Source organism: Phyllobates terribilis, unplaced genomic scaffold (assembly GCF_046119375.1).
Source record: "Phyllobates terribilis strain yellow unplaced genomic scaffold, ASM4611937v1 Scaffold_1__5_contigs__length_1240528914, whole genome shotgun sequence".
NCBI classification, from domain to species: domain Eukaryota; kingdom Metazoa; phylum Chordata; class Amphibia; order Anura; family Dendrobatidae; genus Phyllobates; species Phyllobates terribilis.
Window position 1 is genome coordinate 378617827 of NW_027362761.1, and position 24266 is coordinate 378642092.

Sequence of the window (24266 nt, forward strand, 5' to 3'; positions counted from 1 at the left end):
AGGCCAACTTTTCGGATTTTAAAATCATTTTTCAAGCTGGTGTTATGAAGTATTCTAATTTACTGAGATAATGACTTTTGTGTTTTCACTGGCTGTAAGCCATAATCATCAACATTAACAGAAATAAACACTTGAAATAGATCACTCTGTTTGTAATGACTCTATATAATATGTGAGTTTCACTTTTTGTATTGAAGAACTGAAATTAATTAACTTTTTGATGAGATTCTAATTTTGTGAGAAGCACCTGTATGTTGACATAGAAGGTACAAACGTAAGTAAACTAGTGACTGTAGATTTTAAAAATGGACTAGGAGATGTTACATGTCACATTAAAATAGAATAAATCGATAAAGTACTATAACCTCTATTTAACATTTTGATCACCCAAAAGATAGTACAATTTTTGAAAAGATAAAACCAAGCAAAAAGTCCGTCCATCGTGCACCTATGGCATAATTGTTATTTGTTGTAATTTCCGTAATTCATGCTTTTGTCGATCTACCCTATAGCCTCTATTGTCATTGTAAGCAGAACTTATGATGATCTTTACAATAGGTTCTCGTTCTAAACTGCATAAAGTTTGTGTCTTTTAAGAAATTAAATTCATAGATTAAGCTTTTTTTATGATCTCCCTAGGTCTTCATCAAAGAAGAGAAGACATAGGTAAGTCATTTTCTGCTTTCCCCCATATAAAACTCACATTATATTCTTAGTGAAATCTGTACGGCTGTAACAGAAATCATTTACAATGAATAATGCTAAATGTGCACTATATATCTCCTACAAGGCCAAACACTTTTCTAGAATAATGGGTAAATGAATGGCTTGACCTCGACAAGTTGACAACTTATCAAGATAAGTCAGTGTGTCTGCTCTAGTGATAACCGAACACTTATACTGTACCTGCAGTGTAATGATAGTTATTTTATTTATCATTAATAATTTCAGTCACTCAAACAGGCACATAATTGTTATATTTGCTCAAAAATTAGCAAATGGTGGCAGTAATTGGACATTTGAAAAGGCCTTATTCAACCTAAAATAGTAGCAAATGTCATTAAAAAAATTATACTGACTTATTGATTCCCCCAGCAGTCTTCTCAGTCTCTGTTTACTGGCGGCTGGCACATGATAGCTGCAGCCAATCAGTGGTGCAGCACTCAGCAGTTATGCCAGTAAAGTAGGGCACATGACTACTGTAGCCACTGATTTGCTGCACCACTTGCTGATCACTTGTATACAAATAATGGGAGGACCGGCAGACCATTAACACTAGATCACTGGAGCAGTAGAATTCTAAAAAATATAAATTGTATAACAATTACTGTAGTTTTTTTTAGATGTTGAATATCCCTTTCCATTGGTTGTCCACTATTTAGAAATCAATGACCTAACCTTAGGACATTGGTGGAGGTCCAACATCTGAGACCCGCACATATAGATCAGCAATTGTTGAAGTCAATAGGATCTTAAGTGCAATACCAAAGAATGGTCACTACACTATAATATATGGACCTGTGCTGTTCCAGCTCTATATACACTGCTTGCATACAGCCACCCCAGAACTGCAAATAGCTGGTCAGTAGGGTACCAGGCGTCAGACTACCAGTGATCTGATATTGATGACCTATCATAAAGATAGGCCATCAATATCCATTCAGTAGTGGACAATCTCTTTAAGACATTTGTGATCAGTGTTTAGTTAAAACTTACCTACATATACAGTTGAAATCAGAAGTCTACATACACTATATAAAAAGACACATACGCATGTTTTTCTCAATATCTGACATGAAATCAGAATAAACTTATCCCGTTTTAGGTCAATTAGGATTAACATAATTTTTAATATTTGCCAAATGCCAGAATAATGAGAGAAAGAATGATTTAAGGCATTTTTATTACTGCAAAGTCAAAAGTTTACATACATTTCATTAGTATTTGGTACCATTGCCCTTAAACTGAATGACTTGGGTCAAATGTTTGGGATATCCTTCCTCAAGCTTCTCACAATAGTTGGTTGGAATTTGGGCACATTACTCCTGATAAAACTGGTGTAACTGATCCAGGTTTGTAGGTCGACTTGCTCACACCTGCCTTTTCAGCTTTGCCCATAAATTTTCAATAGGATTGAGATCAGGGCTTTGTGATGGCCACTCCAAAACATTGACTTTGTTATCCTTAAACCACTTTGTTACCATTTTGGCAGTATGCTTCAGGTCATTGTCCATTTGGAAGACCTATTTCTGCCCAAGCTTTAACTTCCTGGCTGATGTCTTGAGATGTTGCTTCAGTATTGCCACATAATCTTCTTTTCTCATGATGCCATCTATTTTGTGAAGTACACCAGTCCCTCCTGCAGCAAAACAACCCCACAACATGATGCTGCCACCCCTGTGTTTCACATCTGGGATGGTGTTCTTAGGCTTCCAAGCTTCTCCCTTTTTCCTCCAAACATAACGATGGTCATTATGCCCAAAAGTCCAATTTTAGTTTCATCAGGCCACAGGACATGTCTCCAAAAATTAAGGTCTTTGTTCCTGTGTACATTTTCAAAACATTAATCTGGCTTTTTTATGTTTCTTTTGGAGTAATGGCTTCTTCCTGGCAGGGTGATCTTTCAGCCCATGTTGATACAGTACTCGTTTCACTGTGGTTACTGACACAATCTTACCAGCTTCCGCCATCTTCACAAGGTCTTTTGTTTTTGTTCTTGGGTTGATATGCACATGTCGGACCAAAGCACGTTCATCTCTGGGACACAGAACCCGTCTCCTTCCTGAGCGGTATGATGGCTGGACATTCCCATCTTTGTTTGTACTTGCGTATAATTGTTTGTACAGATGAAGGAGGCACCATCAGGTATCTTGAAATTGTACCCAAGGATGAGCCAGAAAGGTGCAAGTCCACAATTCTCTTCCTGATATCTTGGCTGATTTCTTTAGACTTTCCCATGATGCTACACAAATAAGCAGTGTGATTCAGGTGTGCATTAAAATATATCCACAGATGTGTCTCTAATTAACTCAGATGTTGCCAAAAAATCTATTAGAAGCTTCCAAACACATGACATCATCATATGGGCAATCCAGAATTGTTTAAAGGCATAGTAATCTTAGTGTATGTAAACTTTTGACTTTGCAGTAAGTAATAAAAATGCCTTAAAAAATTCTCTCTCTCTCTCATTATTCTGCCATTTGGCAAATATAAAAAATTATGGTAATCCTAATTGACCTAAAACAGGAAAAGTTTATTCTGATTCCATGTCAGATATTAAGAGCAACATGCATATGTGTCTTTTTATATCGTATATGTAAACTTCTGGTTTTAACTGTACAATTATGTTTAAAAAGAAGTTATAATCATCTATTATTTAAATCATTTTTTGTGTTAAATGCATTTTTTCTACATTTTCTGGCAATGTTTATTTTCATATCACAATCTGTCTTAAAAATAAAAAATAGAAATCTTGCAATTTTCACACTGGCCAATATTTTTTTTTTAGACTCATACTTCTTGATGTTTCAAGAAATAGGGGAGTAGGGTCAGCTGTGACATCACCTATTGTTATTAATGGATCATGTATTATCAGCTGTATATAGAGATGTTGTCTGCCCTTGTACTCTTGCCTCTACTAAGAAGGATCGTTGCTGATACATCTTCTAGAGAAGACAGAAAGTATGAATCTAAAAAAGCCACTGTGAAAACTGCAAGATTACTAATTTTGTTTTTTTTAATAAAGATCATGATCTGAATTAAAGACATTGCCAAAAATATTTTAAAAATGCAGTACATGTAACAAAAAAACCTGATTTAAACAATAGGTTATTTTCTGATGACAGCTTACCTTTAAGTAGAGCAAGGGCCCCTATACGCATTATCCAGAATAGTTGTTAAAAGCAGGATCGGCCAGCAATCCTGGCTTTCCATTGGCAGATGATGTTTGGGTAGAAAAGGGTTGTGCAATTTGAATTTACATATCTGGACCTTTAGTCCAGCTCCTTGCTTTCTGCCAGTATAGTTCTGCTTTGCCTTCAGCATCAACATAAAGTGTATTCTACCTTTAGAATACACTTCATGTCTCTGTGCACTATATGCTCCTCTATAGTACCCTGCCCGACTACTTTTATTTTCTGCCATGCCATTTATATCAGTATAGATGTCTGTGTGATTTTACATCATTATTAACTGGTTCCTAGTGGAGCACAAGTCTACTGCAATCCTCCACAACACAACTTGTAATTATTAGGCAATGCAGAGCTGAGACACAAGTTGAGCTATATTTATTGCCTGCTGCTGATAGATCAGTGATGTGAACCTGAAAATGCTGCTCTGTTGATGCATATTGCAGAAGATAATCTTCTGTCATATGCATTAAGAGAGCATAATAGTGATGAAAAATGACACAAAGGTAAAAGAAAGATATTCTGTTTGACTTAGCAAAAAGTTTGCAATAAGTTTACATTTACTGCATGTATTGGCTTAACAATAAATATGCATTTACTGTGTAATGTGAAAAATTATTTGATTATGGGAATAACCCTTTAAATATTGGAATGGATCCTAGTATAAAGGAAATACGAATATTCTCAACATTTCCTTATGAAATTATTTTCTTGTACTCTCCCAAGGAGGCGTCTTCCAGACATACAGTACAGACCAAAAGTTTGGACACACCTTCTCATTTAAAGATTTTTCTGTATTTTCATGACTATGAAAATTGTACATTCACACTGAAGGCATCAAAACTATGAATTAACACATGTGGAATTATATACTTAACAAAAAAGTGTGAAACAACTGAAAATATGTCTTATATTCTAGGTTCTTCAAAGTAGCCACCTTTTGCTTTAATGAATGCTTTGCACACTCTTGGCATTCTCTTGATGAGCTTCAAGAGGTAGTCACCGGAAATGGTTTTCACTTCAAAGGTGTGCGCTGTCAGGTTTAATAAGTGGGATTTCTTGCCTTATAAATGGGGTTGGGACCATCAGTTGTGTTGTGCAGAAGTCTGGTAGATACACAGCTGATAGTCCTACTGAATAGACTGTTAGAATTTGTATTCTGGCAAGAACAAAGCAACTAAGTAAAGAAAAACGAGTGGCCTTACTTACTTTAAGAAATGAAGGTCAGTCAGTCCAAAAAATTGGGCAAACTTTGAAAGTGTCCCCAAGTGCAGTTGCAGAAACCATCAAGCGCTACAAAGAAACTGGCTCACATGAGGACCGCCCCAGGAAAGGAAGACCAAGAGTCACCTCTGCTTCTGAGGATAAGTTTATCTGAGTCACCAGCCTCAGAAATCGCAGGTTAACAGCAGCTCAGATTAGAGACCAGGTCAATGCCACACAGAGTTCTAGCAGCAGACACATCTCTACAACAACTGTTAAGAGGAGACTTTGTGCAGCAGGCCTTCATGGTAAAATAGCTGCTAGGAAACCACTGCTAAGGACAGGCAACAAGCAGAAGAGACTTGTTTGGGCTAAAGAACACAAGAAATGGACATTAGACCAGTGGAAATCTGTGCTTTGATCTGATGAGTCCAAATTTGAGATCTTTGGTTCCAACCACCGTGTCTTTGTGCGACGCAGAAAAGGTGAACGAATGGACTCTACATGCCTGGTTCCCACCGTGAAGCATGGAGGAGGACGTGTGATGGTGTGGGGGTCCTTTGCTGGTGACACTGTTGGGGATTTATTCAAAATTGAAGGCATACTGAGCCAGCATGGCTACCACAGCATCTTGCAGCGGCATGCTATTCCATCCGGTTTGCGTTTAGTTGGACCATCATTTATTTTTCAAAAGGACAATGACCCCAAACACACCTCCAGGCTGTGTAATGGCTATTTGACCAAGAAGGAGAGTGATTGGGTGCTACGCCAAATGACCTGGCCTCCACAGTCACCAGACCTGAACCCAATTGAGATGGTTTGGGGTGAGCTGGACCGCAGAGTGAAGGCAAAAGGGCCAACAAGTGCTAAGCATCTTTGGGAACTCCTTCAAGATTGTTGGAAGACCATTTCCGGTGACTACCTCTTGAAGCTCATCAAGAGAATGCCAAGAGTATGCAAAGCAGTCATCAAAGCAAAAGGTGGCTACTTTGAAGAACCTAGAATATAAGACATATTTTCAGTTGTTTCACACTTTTTTGTTAAGTATATAATTCCACATGTGTTAATTCATAGTTTTGATGCCTTCAGTGTGAATGTACAATTTTCATAGTCATGAAAATACAGAAAAATCTTTAAATGAGAAATGTGTGTCCAAACTTTTGGTCTGTACTGTACGTAGTTGATGACATCCTAACCTTAGTAGATTTTGACCTCCTGTAGCATGAATAAAATATATTACTATTTGCATGTGTTCCTTAACCAGTTTTGAAGATAGGCTGGTTAAATTGTGATATGTGTGCCTGGCTGAAAGATAAAATGAAAATTCTGACTCTAGACTCTTGATACATTTGTTTTATGTCTCAAACACTGTAGTTAATAAAATGCTCCTTTTCCTAGTTCATCCAGTCCAAAAAGTAAAAGAAAGCAAGACAGGAAACATCGGAAGCAGTGAGTATTTGCTTTCTCTTGTAGACCTATAGTTGCTCCCGTTCTGTATTACAAATGGTATTTTATTTTTTTATATTTTCACTGAAATGAGGCAGTCTTACAGTCCAAATCAGTAGAAGTAAAGTAACATTAGCAAAATACCTAAACACTACTGATGAGCGAATCTGCCATAATTCAGAAGTCTACTTGACTTTGCCAAGGAAAATTGATTTGCATAGAAGTTATCGATGCAAATTGAATATTCCTTATTATGCTCTAGGGTCTAATGAGACCCTAGTGCATAATAAGAGCATAATAAGGAACATTCAATTAATCAAGTTCCCTGGCCAAATTCAAGACCTTAAAAGCATAATAAACATGGGTTTAAAAAAATTACTTACCTTGCTGTTTGCCTGTTCTGCTACTGCAGTCCCACCTCCGAGCCTTCAAGTGTCTTTCTTGGCCAAGTAGGCCTCAGAAGCCACACCTCGTGGTTTGATGTCACAGTGTGCATCACCTGAACGCGCGGACTAGGCCTCAGTCATCATGCATTTTGAAGACTAAGGCTTACTTGGTACTGGGAGCCCCAGTGCCAAGTGAAGATGTCAGAAGAGCTGAAGAGGACGTGCCGAGCACTGGACAGCAGGCTGTAGGGCAAGAGAGGTGAGCGGCAAGGTGAGTATTTTTTATTTCATGGCCCTCTATAATTCAGCAAAATTGCAGCAGGTTGACCGCCATTTTGATAAATTAATTCCTCTCTACTAAACACTACAATCACAGATTTCATACATAAATTGTCTAAAATTAGATTTTAGAAAATGTAAGAACTACAGTAAAACCTTTTTGAGATAACCCACTGAAAACTACATTGAAAATTAGTATTTTATGAGGATGGTTCTCTAAGAAAAGATAACTGGTATATATAGGAAAGAAAAAGCTTCCAACATGCAGTATACTTAGTAGATTTCTACCTACACAATGGTCTTGGTCAAACATCTTTTTCTGAAGTGGAATTTTTATACATGTGACTCCGCACCCTAGAGTTAGGCTCAGTCCACATTGTGTCTGTACCCAATGCCTGACAGAGTGCACAGTCTGGGTGGATGCTTATGTGACACCCCAGGGGTCTGGTTGTCACAGTGATAGAGATATTACGTCTGAGAGCAGGTGGGAGGTCCTTTGGTCAGGGATCCTGTGCATGCCACACCTCCTGCCCAGCCTTGGGAGGGGAAGAACTTCCCCTGTATAAACCCGGGGCTGAGGCAGGGTTAGTGAGTCCAGGAAGAGTAGAGACAAGAGCAGCATAGGAAGCAGCAGAGTCACAAGGAGTCAGGGGCTGGCAGCTAAAGAGCTCGCCCTGACTAAGAAGATTCTTTACCGGACCTGGAGTCCGAGGCTGTGGGGACTAACTTCTACCCAGCAGCAGAATCCGTCAGGCAGGGGATTTCAGGTCCCCTGGCCCAGAAGCCCGAAGGCCCGGTCACACGCGTGGGACCAGCACCGCCATCGTGGAGCGGAAGCCATTAGAAGGCCCCGAGTCACCGGCCATACGGGTGAGCACCACACGGTACACTCAGGGACGTGGGCTACTTACATCAGCTTCTAGCAAGGTAGCCAGAAGAGTACAGTCAGCTTGGGAGGCCTACAACTACGCCTGGCCAGGGGAGATCCCATCTGCTCAAGGACTGACCAGGCCCCGTTCGCTAGCAAGTACTCCGGGAGGGTCTATCGTTGTTACCAGTAAAGACCCTGAACGCTACCATACCGTCTCTGAGTGGTTCCTGCTACCCCCATCATCCACGTCGGCTGCCCTGAGGCCATACCCCTCCCGTTGGGGGTTATACTATCACGCTGCACCATCCTTCCACCGGCCTCAGCGGTCTGCCCTGCAGCAGCAGCCCCCTGGCTGCATTCAACGGGTGGCGTAGTCATCAACCATTTTCTACCGCTAACAGACTGCCGTCCAGTTTGACTCCCTGGGCACGGACCGGGTCACCGCCACGAGACTACAACCCTAAACAGATCCGGCTCCGGGTAAGCTCCCGCGTGCGCAACGCAGCGCGACACAGGCCCAGGGGCGCGTCAACTTTGGCGTAGTCGGCAGGATCACGTGCCCGCAACCACCGGGTACTGCGTGCCTGAAAAGCAAAGACTGTTCAAACTTACCAGTGGTGAAGATTCCCGCCATCGGTGAAGATTCCCGCCATCCGGCGCCATCTTCAGCCTTCTTCCCGCCATCGGTGAAGTTTCCCGCCATCCGGCGCCAACTTCAGCCTTCTTCCCGCCATCCGTGGAGTTTTCCCGCCATTGGACGCCATCTTGAGGACGCCGCGCGGGAAGAAGAGGGGCGTGGACTCCGAAAGCGCGCGAGAACTGAAGCCCCGCCTCACGTCCGGACGTTGCGTAAGGTCCTGGAAGGAGCCCAGCAGACGCCGACGTCACAGGAGCGCGACGGAAGGTCCTCAACCCTGACGATCCACTGCGGAGCCGCGGCCTACGGAACAGGATCATCGCAAGGTAGGCCACGGTCCACTAGGGGGGAGGAAGATGTCGGATACGGAGGAGAGCTCCACTGCCTCAACCCCCGCCAGCGCTACCGCTGTTGCAGTTATGCCCTTCACCATGCCCTATATCCCGGGAGCAGCTTGGCTACCCCAGTACTCAGGGGAGTCACATACCCTGCATGACTTTAGAGAAAAGCTGGATAGCCTCTTCCAGGTGTACCCCCTCACAGAAGAGCAAAAAGTGAGCATCCTGGTGGCCCAACTAACTGGGGCAGCCAAAAGGGAAGTAAAATCCTGGCCACCTGGGAGGAAGACTGTCGCAGGGATACTAACCCGGCTGAAGGACACCTTTGATACCCGCACCTCAGCCGAGATTAAACTTAGATTCTACGGGTGCAAGCAGCGAGCGCATGAGAGTATAAGGGACTATGCACTCAACCTACAAGAGGCCCTGAGGGCCATTAAGCAGACCGACCCTAATGGAGTGGGAAACGAGGACAGGCTGTTGACCGAACAATTTATAGAGGGTTTATATTGCAATGCCCACCGCACCCAGTTGCGGGCAATGGCCTTACAGGACCCTCATCTAGAATTTGCACAGTTCAAGGACAGAGCCATCCGGGTGCTCCGAGAACCGGCACCAGGTGGCGTTGTGACCCACAGACGCCCCACTACCACTTACTACCAGGAGGCGGCGCCCTTGTCAGCAGGGCCTGTGGGAGCTGATGCGCAGGCTTTGGACAATGACCCGGCTCCAGACCTACACCATCAGGTCCAAGAGCTAGCTAAAAGCGTTGCTGCGCTAACCCGAACTGTGCAGTCTTTACAGGTTTCCACTCCAGGGAAGATCCAGCTGGCATCCGGGCCGGAGGACATCCCGTGGCGTCGACCAAGGAGGACCCCACCGGCCAGAGGAAGACCCAGTGACCGATACAGCGAGGACGGACGACCCATCTGCCGCCGCTGCAATCAACCCGGACATATGGAAAGGTACTGTTCTTTAAACGGGCACAACCTGGGGTAGAGGGCCAACCCCCAGGAAAAAGATCACCAGGCCCATCGAACTGGCGCGACAGATATGTGGGAGGACGTCCAGTCTTGCCTGTGGTACTGGATGGCATTCCCATGAGTGCCCTACTGGACACCGGGTCACAGGTCACCACCATCCCGTACGTGCTCTTCAAGCAGTACTGGAATGACTCGGATATTACCCGCTACCCTGACGACGACTTGAGTATCATCGCCAGCAATGGTCAGCCCGTGCCACAGATCGGATTTAAAGAGGTGACCATCAAAATTGGTAGAGTCGAACTGGCCGCACAGGGACTGATCATTGTAGATATTGACAAACATGAGAGTCACCCAAAAATAACTCTAGGAACTAATGTAATTGAAAATTGTCTTGCAGAGGTGATTTTCCTTTTACAGCAGGTTGCCAAGAATGCCAGCTCCGGCGAGCAGCGGGTGCTCCAGAAAGAGATCCGGGCACTGATGCAACGGCAACAAGTGGAACTCTCCGGCGGTGAGATTGGTAGCGTAAGAATGTGTGACCCTTTTCCTATTGCCATGCCCCCAAAAAGTGAAATGATGATTTGGTGCCGGGCAGCTATTGGTCTGAGAGGTAGAGATTACCAGGCAATGGTAGAACCAGTTTACTCAGACAGTAGGCCCACCATTTTGACAGCACGGGGGGTGGTCAATGTACGCCATGGGAGGGTGCCCGTTCGCATAATAAATATCGGGGAGAGGGAAGTGTACCTGCCCCGGTATGCCACGCTAGCCAAATTATATACCACTAATCAAAATTCTATACAATCTGTGGAACCCTTGCCTCCATCTCACCCGGAGGAAGGTAACGGCTCTAAGAAAGACATGGAGGACTGGTGTCAGCAACTACATCTGGGTACTGACTCCACTCCCTCACACCAGAAACAAGGAGTCTATCGGGTGGTTCAAGAGTATGAGAGAGTGTTTAGTAAACACCCGTTAGACTTCGGGCGAGTCAAGGGGGTAGAACACCGCATCCCCACGGGAGATCATCCTCCCATAAAAGAGAGGTATCGACCCGTACCCCCTGCACATTACCAACACGCCAAGGGGATGCTTAGAGACATGAAGGAGGCTGGGGTAATCCGGGATAGCTGTAGCCCCTGGGCAGCCCCACTAGTTTTAGTCAAAAAGAAAGACAACACCATGAGGATGTGTGTAGATTACCGGAAAATCAACCGTATCACACACAAGGATGCGTACCCCTTACCAAGGATAGAGGAGTCATTGGCTGCTTTAAGATCTGCTAACTTCTTCTCTACCTTGGATCTCACTAGCGGGTACTGGCAGGTTCCTGTAGCAGAGGCGGACCGGGAGAAGACCGCATTCACCACCCCGATGGGACTTAGCGAGTTCACCTGCATGCCGTTCGGACTCTGCAACGCCCCAGGAACCTTCCAACGATTAATGGAGTGCTGTCTGGGCCACAGAAACTTCGAGACGGTCCTGTTGTACCTGGACGATGTCATCGTATACTCCAAAACTTATGAGGACCACCTGAAACACCTGGCGGAGGTGTGCGAAGCTCTGGCGAGTTACGGCTTAAAGGTGAAACCCTCCAAGTGTCACCTCCTGAAACCAAAGGTGCAATACCTGGGACACGTGGTGAGCGCTGACGGAGTGGCTCCCGACCCCGATAAGATCACCGCAATTAAGGGATGGCCAAGCCCCTCCAGCGTAAAAGAAGTGCGGCAGTTCCTAGGGTTGGTAGGCTACTACCGAAGGTTTATTCCCGGTTTCACCAAAAAGGCAGCACCTATGCAGGACCTCCTGATAGGCCAGTCCCGGAAGGCCAAGAACCAGAAACCGCCCTTCAAATGGGAAAAGCTAGAAGAAGAGTCCTTCCGCCAGCTGAAGATGGCCCTCACGGGGGATGAAATCTTGGCGTACCCGGACTATAGCCAGCCCTTCATCCTCTACACCGACGCCAGTAACATCGGGCTAGGAGCCGTACTGTCCCAGATTCAGCAGGGGAGAGAACGAGTAATCTCCTATGCCAGCCGAAAACTGCGACCCACCGAAAGGAACCCCGAAAATTACAGCTCATTTAAGCTAGAGTTCCTGGCCGTGGTATGGGCAGTCACCGAGCGCTTTAGGCATTACCTCGCTTCTTCCCGGTTCACCGTATACACGGATAACAACCCGCTGACACACCTGGACACGGCAAGACTCGGTGCCCTGGAGCAGAGGTGGATGGCCCGTCTGTCCAACTACGAGTTCACAATTAAATACCGGGCAGGGCGCTCCAATACCAACGCGGACGCCCTGTCCAGGATGCCCAACCTGCCGGACGGAGGAGAAGATCCGGAGGGACTGGAAGAAGTTGAACTCCCTGCGTTCCACCGTCATGGGACTATCCAGTATTCCCACCGGGTAAGGAGTAAGCAGGCTGCTACGTTGAACCCCTTACCTCACTACAACTGGGCGGAAACGCAAGACAGCGACCCTGCCGTCCGACTGGTGAAGGAGATGCTGACTCGCCCGGAGGCTAGCCTGGAATCAGACGCTCCAGAGGAAGCCAAACAACTATGGGCAGAGAAGAGTCGACTGTTCCTTTACAAGGGGAAGTTGTGCCGCAGAATGGTTAACTCCAGGACGCATGAACTACTCTGGCAAGTAGTGGTGCCACGAAGAGACGCAGCCATGGTGATGGAGGCATACCACGACGGAGCTGGACACTTCGGGTGGAAAAAGCTGGAGTTCCTGCTGCGCGAGCGGTTCCACTGGGTAGGCATGAGGGGAACCATCGAGAAGTGGTGCAGAGACTGTGGCCCGTGCAATCTGAGAAGGAAGGACCGGGCCAGCCAGAAGACTCCCCTGCAGTCCATCGTCACCCGGCAACCGTTGGAACTGGTAGCCTTGGATCATGTAAAACTGACCCCCAGCAGAAGTGGCTACGTCTACGCGTTAACCATCGTGGATCATTACTCCCGGTTTCTGGTTGTCGTCCCCGTCAAGGACTTAACGGCTCGAACAGCAGCTAGAGCCTTCCAGCAGCACTTTTGCCGTCCACACGGGTACCCGGACCAAGTGCTGACGGACCAGGGACCTGCCTTTGAAGCGGAGGTCTTCCAGGAATTCTGCAATCTGTATGGCTGCCGGAAGATAAGGACGACACCCTACCATCCGCAAACTAATGGACTTTGTGAGAAAATGAACCAGGTGGTAATGGATCTTCTAAAAACGTTGCCCCTGGAAGAACGCAGTCTGTGGCCTGAGAAGTTGCCCGATCTGGTGGACCTATACAACCACATCCCGGTAGGTTCCACCAACTGTACCCCGGCTTACCTAATGAGGGCAAGACCTGGTAAGTTACCTGTTGACCTGGAAATGGGAGTCCTGACGCCCGAGGACACTTCACCAGAAACGGACTGGGACACAGAGAGGCAGCAGCAGTACCGGAAAGTACAGGAGAGCGTGGAGCGAAGTCTCTGTCAGGCTAGGGAAAGACAAGAGAAGACTTACAACCAGTATGCTCCCGCTGTTCCCCTGGTACCCGGAGAGCAGGTCTTGAAGAGGAAGAGACGGCTCCACAAGTTGGACGACCAGTGGGAGAAGGACCCGTACACCGTACTGCCCTCAAGCCACGAGAACCCGAAGGTCTGTACCATCAGTAAAGACGGAGGGGAAACCACAGCCATTGTATCCCGGGACCACCTGAAGAAGTGCCCCGAACAACTGAGGAACCCTGAGGAGGAACAGGAAGACCATCGACCCGTGGAAGAAAGGGAAGATATGGTTAGTACCGTGCTCGGGGACTTCCCTCGGTCTTGGACTCAAGTCAATGGTGCAGTTGTGGTACCCGTACTCACCTTCCTCCAACCATCATCCCAAGAACCTACGGAGCAACGGGTAGAGCTGGAAGAGCAGCCGGTCCAGGAGGCAGAAGACTCCACCCAAGCGGAACAGGAGAATCCACCCTCTGCTTATAGTGAGCCTGCCGTACCCCTAGTGAGACAAAGAGCCGGTAGACAGCTGCCCAGTTTACCCTTGACAGCTCCTACACCCTGTAGTTCAGGGCCAGACAGTCAGCTCCGTAGGTCCACTAGGGCCACTAGAGGCCAGTTACCCGCACGTTGGAGGATCTAAATGTTTAAGTTGTTTTACAATGTTTACCTGTTTATTGTTGCTTGTGTGTAATTTTGTGTTTCTAGTTGTTTTTAGGAGTCTTCGGTGGATTTACCGGGAATCCTTTGTATATAGTTGGAGCGTAACCCAGGATGGACTAGAGACTGTTAAGGACTCGGGGTAGGACAGACCCCTACCTGGTTACGTCTCCCTGTGTTGGTGAAATGGACACCTTTGCTTTTCTTCAAAGACTGCACCCGGTTGCGGACATCCGTGACCATCTTATTGTGTTTCCTTATTGTATTTTATTGTTCTTTGATATACCTTGTTATATTTTTCTAAAAAGTGTTTAGTCCCGGAGTACTAAATTTCACTAGGGGGGAGTGTGACACCCCAGGGGTCTGGTTGTCACAGTGATAGAGATATTACGTCTGAGAGCAGGTGGGAGGTCCTTTGGTCAGGGATCCTGTGCATGCCACACCTCCTGCCCAGCCTTGGGAGGGGAAGAACTTCCCCTGTATAAACCCGGGGCTGAGGCAGGGTTAGTGAGTCCAGGAAGAGTAGAGACAAGAGCAGCATAGGAAGCAGCAGAGTCACAAGGAGTCAGGGGCTGGCAGCTAAAGAGCTCGCCCTGACTAAGAAGATTCTTTACCGGACCTGGAGTCCGAGGCTGTGGGGACTAACTTCTACCCAGCAGCAGAATCCGTCAGGCAGGGGATTTCAGGTCCCCTGGCCCAGAAGCCCGAAGGCCCGGTCACACGCGTGGGACCAGCACCGCCATCGTGGAGCGGAAGCCATTAGAAGGCCCCGAGTCACCGGCCATACGGGTGAGCACCACACGGTACACTCAGGGACGTGGGCTACTTACATCAGCTTCTAGCAAGGTAGCCAGAAGAGTACAGTCAGCTTGGGAGGCCTACAACTACGCCTGGCCAGGGGAGATCCCATCTGCTCAAGGACTGACCAGGCCCCGTTCGCTAGCAAGTACTCCGGGAGGGTCTATCGTTGTTACCAGTAAAGACCCTGAACGCTACCATACCGTCTCTGAGTGGTTCCTGCTACCCCCATCATCCACGTCGGCTGCCCTGAGGCCATACCCCTCCCGTTGGGGGTTATACTATCACGCTGCACCATCCTTCCACCGGCCTCAGCGGTCTGCCCTGCAGCAGCAGCCCCCTGGCTGCATTCAACGGGTGGCGTAGTCATCAACCATTTTCTACCGCTAACAGACTGCCGTCCAGTTTGACTCCCTGGGCACGGACCGGGTCACCGCCACGAGACTACAACCCTAAACAGATCCGGCTCCGGGTAAGCTCCCGCGTGCGCAACGCAGCGCGACACAGGCCCAGGGGCGCGTCACTTAGGCATCTGTCCAACATAGGGACCCACTGTAAAGTGACTTTTATTGCATTGTATACATTTCTTTGTAGTAGCCCTCTGTATAGGAAAGTGCAAGAGCATACAAATGAAGGCAAAAGAACACACTTTTGGCCTAAGTCAGGTGACTGGTTGCCTATGGTGTCATTACAGTTTGATATCAGAAAAAGCTCCCAATATATATTGTAGGTTTGGTTTTCACCTGGCCTAACTTGGACTTTCAGATGCAGTGTGCACCTAGCCTAATTTGGACTTTCAACTCCTGTATTGCAGAAGTGGGCTACAAATACTTAGGCCCCTTTCATCAGGTTGTTCACTTCAGTCTTGATGAGGGAGCATGATGGTGTAAGACAAGCCTGATTCATTAAGAGGCATACCTCTAAATGAATTGTGCATCTTTGTGTGCATCACCAAAAATCTTACTCCAGTCAGGGACTGGAGTAAGATTTGTGGCATAAAGCACATCAAAGCTCCTCATGAATTAGACGAGCATATATCGCCTCATCCTGCTCCCTCTTGATCCATTTTGGCAGAGCTGACCAAAACTGGGGTAGTAATGCCAAAAGTAGCAACATTTTTGCACAACTTCACAATGTACAATTTTGCGACTTTTCAAAGTGTTCTACACTTGATTTGTGGCGTAATCGCTTTGATGAATTGGAGCCTTAGTTTCTCTAGAATACGGAAAATATGTTGGAGGTAAAAAAAAAAGCGTTTGCATTACTCAGAAGACCAGGCAAAGTAGCATTATCGATCAAAGCTGGTCATCTCTTGCCACTCATGTCGGCATAATTTGACTTAAGAGGTAAGGCAAGTAAGACACATCTGTCTATGAAACTATTCTGGTATTCCTCTTCCAGATGTAAACTTTTCTTTCTAGATATTAAACACCTTCTTGTAATTTGTTTTTATGTGAAAACGCATATGATCATTTATTAAGGTTAACAAAATGTATCCACTTACAGTACATTAGCTTGTTAAATTGAAATTGTACTACGGCAACCTCTGAGTTGTACGAAGCACCCATACAATTTTGCAAGCCTTTTCTGTACTATACCTCCATATTCTTCTGATTTTAAAAGATGGCATACTGAGTTTTTTTTTACTAATAATTTTTATACAAGTTCACAGCACAGAAAATAACATTTTCAGGTTAAAAATACTGCTTGTTGGAAGAAGGAGTCCTCTGTCTGAGTGTCATATTGACATTTTTGTGTGAGCCAAAATTTTAGAAGTGAAGAATTTAGGACTACTGGTTCCGATTTCTGACTACTGCTTAAAATTCCACAGTCTGACCAGGCAATAGGAAAAGCAAGTAGGATGTTTGGCTGAATATTGACCAGTTTAAAGAGGGATATTGTGATTCCACTGGTTAGAATGGTAGTGAGATTACATCTGAAATACTGTAGTAGGTTCTGGAAATTAGGTTAAAAAATGTTCTACAAAAATGGTGGAATATCTCAAGCATAAATCTTATCATGAAAAAGTAGTTTTCCCAATAAATAAATGATGGCTACCACTGAGATACCTATTGTTCATAAGAATGGAGTCCCAAAGTCTCCTGTGTGAATAAAACAGTACTTTGCTTCAGTGACGTAGCGTGTGTTGCCAGAGCCAGAAGCAAGGCAAATATTTGTGACCCTTATCTCATAGACCGTTAGACATAGAATTTTGAAAATAAATGTAAAACTTAATGTTATTTTTTTGTTTTATTACATGTGTTTTTCTTTTTAACTATTTTAGCTTTAACCTTACTTTAATGCTACCATTAACCGTAACCCTGGTCCACTCCTAAGCCTAGTTCTAACCTTAACAATAGGCTTAACCTTGGTCCTAAAGTTCTAACCTAAACCTGGTTAGGGTTAGAAAATGTATGTAAAAACATAAAGTTGATTATAATGTTAGTGGGTTGTTTTTACAGTGGATACATTTTAATTTGAAACTGCTCCATTAGCAAGTCTTTATCTCTCCTCTCACAAAATTGCAAGGTTGAGGAGAGGTAGTGAACTGTGGAAGAGCACAGCGCAGCCTTTGTCATTTCAGTTGATGCCTATGTAGAATGCAGCATTTGATGAGTTTGTCATCGGCTGTTGCACACTCTGCAGGCAATGACCGAGATAGCAAAGCCCACTTCATTATACTGAGAGCTTTGTGACCTTTGCTGTGCTCTCCATGGGAGACATCCATAGAGATCAGTTTGTGAAGGACTGTTGTGCTCTGCACAGGCAGAGATCGAGATGACAAAGCTCACTTCATCATACAGAGAGCTTGGTTATCCTGATTACTGCTCTGCACAACAGCCAATAACAAATTTATCTTGATTGCTGAGTTCCACATAAGAAGTAGGATCAACTCAAATGTCAAAGCAGCCTTTTGCAACTTCATTCCTTTAGTTTGCTGGCTGGCTTGCAGGCACTCACTATGGCCCTACGCCACTCCAAAAATAAGCTACAGCGGGGAGGATTCAAAGTGTTGTCCCATAGAATTTGATGCTTGGGGCAACCACCCTTGTGCCCCCACAACCCAGGCTACGCCACTGAGCATGCTTGACCATTACTCCATTTACAGTTTATGAGACTGTTTCCATATATAAAGTAATTCTCCACTACAAGCATTGCTTGTAGATGAGAATATCTCCAGACATACAAAGAAAGACAGAGCCTGTATGGCACGGCTTGGAGGTTTTACGGCCCCGTGCTGAGGGAGCTAACAGCCTTATGTAATGCCATGCAGGTGCAGTGTTATTGTGCATAAGCCCTAAGAGTTCAGCCTACTGTTAATTTAATACAGCTTTTCTTAGTCAAGTAAGCTCATTAATCATAAAATGGCAATTAATAAAAATCCATTTATGTGTTACCTTATTCAAAAAACAGTCATGAATTCCAAGAACACCTTATCTTTCTATACCACACCTGTAGTTACACTCCATTTCTCTCCATAAATGCAGGGCCAATTTTAGCTGTCCTGCTGTCTAAGGTGGAAATTGAAATGGAACCGCTCCCCACAGTGCAATATAAACCTGTAGTGAATAAACTTAATTCCATCATTGTTTTGGGGATTTTCCTTTTAGGTTATTCATTGTATGCTAAAAATGACCCGTGAACATGATTCTTCAGGTTAGTGTGACTATAGTGATGCCAAATTTTACTATATTATACAAAAATGGGTTTGTGATGTTATTTTTGAGATCTGTGACATTTTACTGATGGCTGCCAGAGGGGACAATAAAAAAAATGCTTGAGTGGTGATTTAACTTTGTCAGACAGCACACTACTTTATTGACATAGCCTTGCAGCACACCATCTGGCAAATTATGGATTGATACTTGTGTACAGGATCAGTACCAATAACAGTACTGGATTAAAGAATCAGAACCACCACCTGTATATGAACCACCAGAGCCATCATGAATACAGCGCCAGAACTGCCATCAGTATATTAATACATCATCAAAACCACCATAAGTACATTAATATGGCACCAGAACCACCATCAGTACATGAATACATCACCAGAACCATCATGAGTACATGAATACATCAGCAGAATCATCATCAGTACATGTATGTATCACCAAGCTTAGTACTGTAATTAACTGCAATGTCCGGTCAGAACCCAGAATATACATTTTTATTGCATAGACCTTCAACTTCCTGTATGACCTTAATAATGGTAAAGAGATACTGGGTGTTGTGGTTACCAGCTATCATCAGACCACAGTACTGATTAGACGAAATCAGTATAAATAAAATTAATATTTGCACCCAGTTAACTTATAGGTAATGTCTATTATGATTGGAGTCATTATCATTCCTTCAGTCTCCCTCTGGCTCATATAACATGATGACTTTTCACATCCACATCAGAATTCCCTCTTCTCCAGCCTTCTACAGCACATCCCTTATGAATTGTAGTCTCCACACCATCCCAACTTCACACTGTCCCATCTCCACTATTTACAGTCACGGTGTCCCTATCTACACACTCTTTCTCTTCACACTGTCTCCTCATGCTTCCCCCTCTCCATACTGTGTCCTGACACTGCCCCTTCCCCATAGTGTGCCCTCACGCTGCCCTCTCTTCATACTGTCCCCTCACACTTCCCTGTCTACATACAGTGCCCTGACACTGCGCCATCTCCATACTGTTTTCTCACCCTGCCCCCTCTCCATACTCTACCCCATTCATACTGCTTATTGTCCATACTGTGCTCCCTCTCACACTTTTCTCCTCTCTCCATACTATTCCCCACCCTGTGCCCTCACACTAACACAACCCCACCCCATCTATAATAAAAGTCTCTGCAATCTATGAACGCACTACAGAGCCCTTACCTTCCCATGCCATCTTGCCACCTCTGCAGCATAGCAGTGACATCAGCATCATGATGAGGTGACCTCGTCATGCCACTGCTTAGTGCTCCTCTGACCCTGTGGCATAATGCTTATATCTTCAATTATAGATACAAATACAATTGAATGCAGAAAGCAAGCAAACAGTATGCTACCAATTTTCCAAGCCGACTGTCAGTTTAACTACCGGTAGAACTGGTAAATTTGTACTCCAGGAAGGTGGAAAAATGCCACTTCCTGAGAGACACCTTAGACCGTCGCTTCATGGTAGAAGCAGCTCTTCATAATTGGAACTATGTACCTGAAATGATGTCAAGACTGGATTTACGTTGGTATTTGTCCTTTATATATGTTGTCCCCCACATGATATTGTGATCTCCTTCTCTACTTATAGAAGACAGAGTACAAGTTAGCTGATACTTTATGGTAAAGACATGCAGTTTAATTACATTTTTAACTTCTTTGTGAAGATCCTTCCTTAATTATGGATTACATGAATCTGTTGCCAAGAATTTTGACATTTCTATGGAAATGTGATAGGTGTCATATCCAAACGTGTTACTTTTCTATTCAAGATAACTGTTTGATATAAAGAAAAATGACATTATCATCGCAATTGTACATTGAGTAATAATATTCTCATTGTCTATTGCTGCTCCATTTCCATTCCTTCATGTAGATCAGATAAGTTGAAAGGAGACATGCTGTTTTTTCCTGTTCTATTCTGATTGCAAGGCATATTGGGATGACATGAACTACAGGGGACTTCCTTTCTATCTTCTGAAGAGCAGCCGTGATTATTATTGCTGTCAGTAATAACATTAGGAGTCACTGACTTAGCAGTAGGTGCTCGGTTTGCAGGAAATTGGCGTACTTAGGTTCTGCCATGAGATGGTAGACAGAATTGAAGTTGCACAGCTTTGTTTTCCAGGGAAGAGGTTATGGATGTACTTTGTTGAGCAGCTTAATACATTAAACTTTAATTTCTTATCATACCGAGAAAATGTCAAATTGGTGAAATATATTTTCTCAATAAATTATTTTAGAAATTAATAAAATAGCTCAGCATACATAACCCCATTTTTCTATGTAGAGAGTATTTGAAAAGCCAGTGTACAACAGTCACTCACATAAAAGTGTGCCACCCATGCCTTTGGTAATGTTACGCAAGGCAAGTTATGATGCCCTGTGCCAATTTCCCTTATCTTTAATATAACATCATTAAATAATTGTTATAATAGATATATTTTAGTATAATATTCATCTTAAAAATACATTAATTACCTGTTTATTTTTACTGAATGAAGATTGATCATTTCATAACATGTGTTTTCCAAATGCATACTGTATGTTACATGTCTATGTGAAAATGGCATTATAAGGAAATGTTATTCATAGGACAAGGAACGTGTTCTATATTCCACTTCACTTGTAAATTTGTCCAATTCACCTGATTAGTTTCACTCAGTGTGTTGCACCCACTGGGGGACAAGTCTAATAGTGGCTGATGGTACATAGCAGAAGTGACTGGTATAGTAATGTATGTGGTAGCTGGTTATTAGCTACAAGAAGGATTGGAGTGTAGGTTGTATCATCCTTAGGTTAGTTGGGCTAAATGAAATTTGCTGAGACTGTTGGTCAATTCAAATAAACTTCCCAGAACTATTTCATCATAGTGATTAAACTTCCATGAAATATGTAAGCACATTTATTCCACTAAAAAAGTCTCACATTCGATGCAGAACTCATGAAGAGCCAGAGAACTGTGATTCTATGAGGCTGGACAGACATCTGCCTGAGATGGGTTAGTGAATCCTGCATTGAGCAGAAGGTTGGACATGATGACCCTGGAGGTCCCTTCCAACTCTAACATTCTACGATTCTATGATTCTGCTTCTGTTGTAAGAACAGTATAAGGTTGGTGAGCTGCTTCGTGATGGAGTCATACCATAACTGTAGAAATAAAGATGTCCACATGTTATACTGCGGCTAAGCAAAATTTTCAAAACTATACATGATGTTCTCATTTTGATCAAAGCTTATAAGCCCACTGTCTCTTCATAGAGATCTCTGCTGTGGATCCCTGTTCTATTAACTGTAGCACTGCACACCGATCACTGCCGCTGCAATGCTATACCAGAACAGGGAGCTGCCTGGTGGCTTTCACTTCAAAGCAGCTGTAGTTTAGGGGAGTTATACTCTGGTTCACTGTAACAATTCTTTTTGTGTATATCTCTCAGATCTTATTCTCCTGAATGAGCGGATATTCTGTTTCACCCCCAGCAGCCAGGCTCGCTATTAGGAAGACTTTCTGTCTACCTTCCCTGGACTCCTAGCACAGGGGTCACTTGCACTAGACCTGCTTATCAAACATAAACTGTAATTTTTCTATAACCGCTTTAGCCAAGCTATCCTGGAAGCTTTAGGTGCCATCTTTTGCTTGTAGTAGCAATGAGGTCACGCTCATACTCCACCTGCAAGCCTTAGTTAATAAAAATTATTCCTAACCCAGTGACGCTATTTCTGTATCACAGCACCATGTCACACCAGGCCACTCCCTAATAGAGGAGCCTTGACAGCAGCTTCAATAACATGGTATCAGGGCCAATTCTCCCAAATGCCATGTGTCTTATCTAACAGGAAGCTCTACCTGTATCACTGCTTCAAGGAGAAACCTCCACTTTTACCCACATTACAAATTATAGCAACCAGGGACCATTGGACCCGTCTTCACTATCAATTTTTCCTCATAGCCTTCCCAGAGCTACAATTTTTTCATTTTTTTGTCAATACAAGCTGCACTTTTTATTCGTACCATTTTGTGATCCATGCAACTTTCTGATCTTTTTTATTCTATTTTTATATGAGGCAAAGCAATCAAGAACAGAAATTTTGTCATTTAAATTTTTTTTTCTGCTTTGGTGTACATTACATGGGAAATGTAATATAGTATTAATTTATACAGTTGCGCACAAACACAGTTCCCATGTACCGCTTTCATGCGACAAGATTAACTATAAATGTGGAGACTAATATATATATATATATCTCTAGTTGACACACAATCCATGACAACCCCCCAAGGAAGCCCTCTCAAAACGCGCGTTGGGGTAGTGGTGACACGGTCTGACTCAGGGATCAATGGGTATGTGTTAAGGGGACGGTTGCAAACAACTTTATTAAATAATGGAAAGCAACCGAACCCGGGGTCCGCGATGCAGCCTGGAGGACTGCGGCCGAACACCTTCCGGGTGAGAAGGTAAAACAACCAACTTAAAAAACAATCCCCTCCGTGTTACTGCACACCGGAACGGGAATAGGAATTTGCACTATCTACGTTAACTGCACGAGAGATGTGCGATAAATAATGTATCTGTAGTCCTGTTACAGCACAGAGACTACACAGCAGGCGGTAGGATGCGTGGGTGCTACACGCCGGCGTAAAAGTGCTCCCAGCCGGCGTGCTACCGGACTGAGGAGTATCTCTCCACGTGGCTTACAGGCGGTGCCGGGAATACGGCGTCTGCAGACTGCTCGGGGTGTATGGCGACCCCTTTGTCGGAGCCAGACTGTCAGACGAAGCTACCTGCCTCCCTCCATCCAAGGCTGCCTATCCCCTGCTAAACCTGCCTGAATCAAGCTAAAGCACATGTGGAGCTCAAACGACCAAGCGTTCACACAACACCATCACTGCTCAATGATCAGAGCCACCGCCATGTTTGTGGGTGGCCTTTTTAAAGATTAAGCCCTGCCCACCGTCGCACTATTGGTGACGTCACCCGCGACCAATCACCTGACTCCCAAACCACCAATCACGGTCCACCATGTCACGGCCATGCTTAGTGCAGAGAATCCTGGACTTAGGCTGTAGCAGCCCTGTTTCCCTCTGCAACCTATCCTTCATGTTGCAAGGAACAAAGACCCAATAGACAACCTGTACATCACATGCACCAGCTAGGCGATGGGACTGACAATGATGCTGAGTAGCATCAGTCCTGGCTGGAACAGCATGGGAGTCCACAGGATCCACTGATGATTCTGAGCCCATTTCAAATCCAACAAACACCTAACAGTATGTTGCAAATATAAAATATCATACAAATATAATTATTATTCTTATAGATCTGTGTGTCTATATCAATTCCTATAATGGAGCATGGGGATTTTTTACCGTTGGTGATTATTGCACTTTATATAACTTAGATCTTTCCATTATATCTTACTAGACTATTATATTATATTACTTCATATATGTGGGTTACTGTTTGAAAATTCATCTCATAACTGCCCATCCTTGCGTCATATGCTCATGACAGCACCCCCTTATTACCCAAGTCTTCACCCATTGTTTTTATTTTTTTGTATTTTTTGTGTTAATT

The 24266-nt window shown here is 44.4% G+C and overlaps 1 protein-coding gene across 1 annotated transcript in view; it reads left to right on the forward strand.

Moving 5' to 3' along the window:
- SRRM4 (serine/arginine repetitive matrix 4) overlaps positions 1-24266 on the forward strand; it is a 191092-nt gene that overhangs the window by 103899 nt on the left and 62927 nt on the right. Inside the window, exons 5-6 of the mRNA XM_073676396.1 lie at positions 640-666; positions 6510-6560. Coding sequence (XP_073532497.1) covers positions 640-666; positions 6510-6560 — 78 coding nt within the window. The remainder of the gene's footprint in view (positions 1-639; positions 667-6509; positions 6561-24266) is intronic.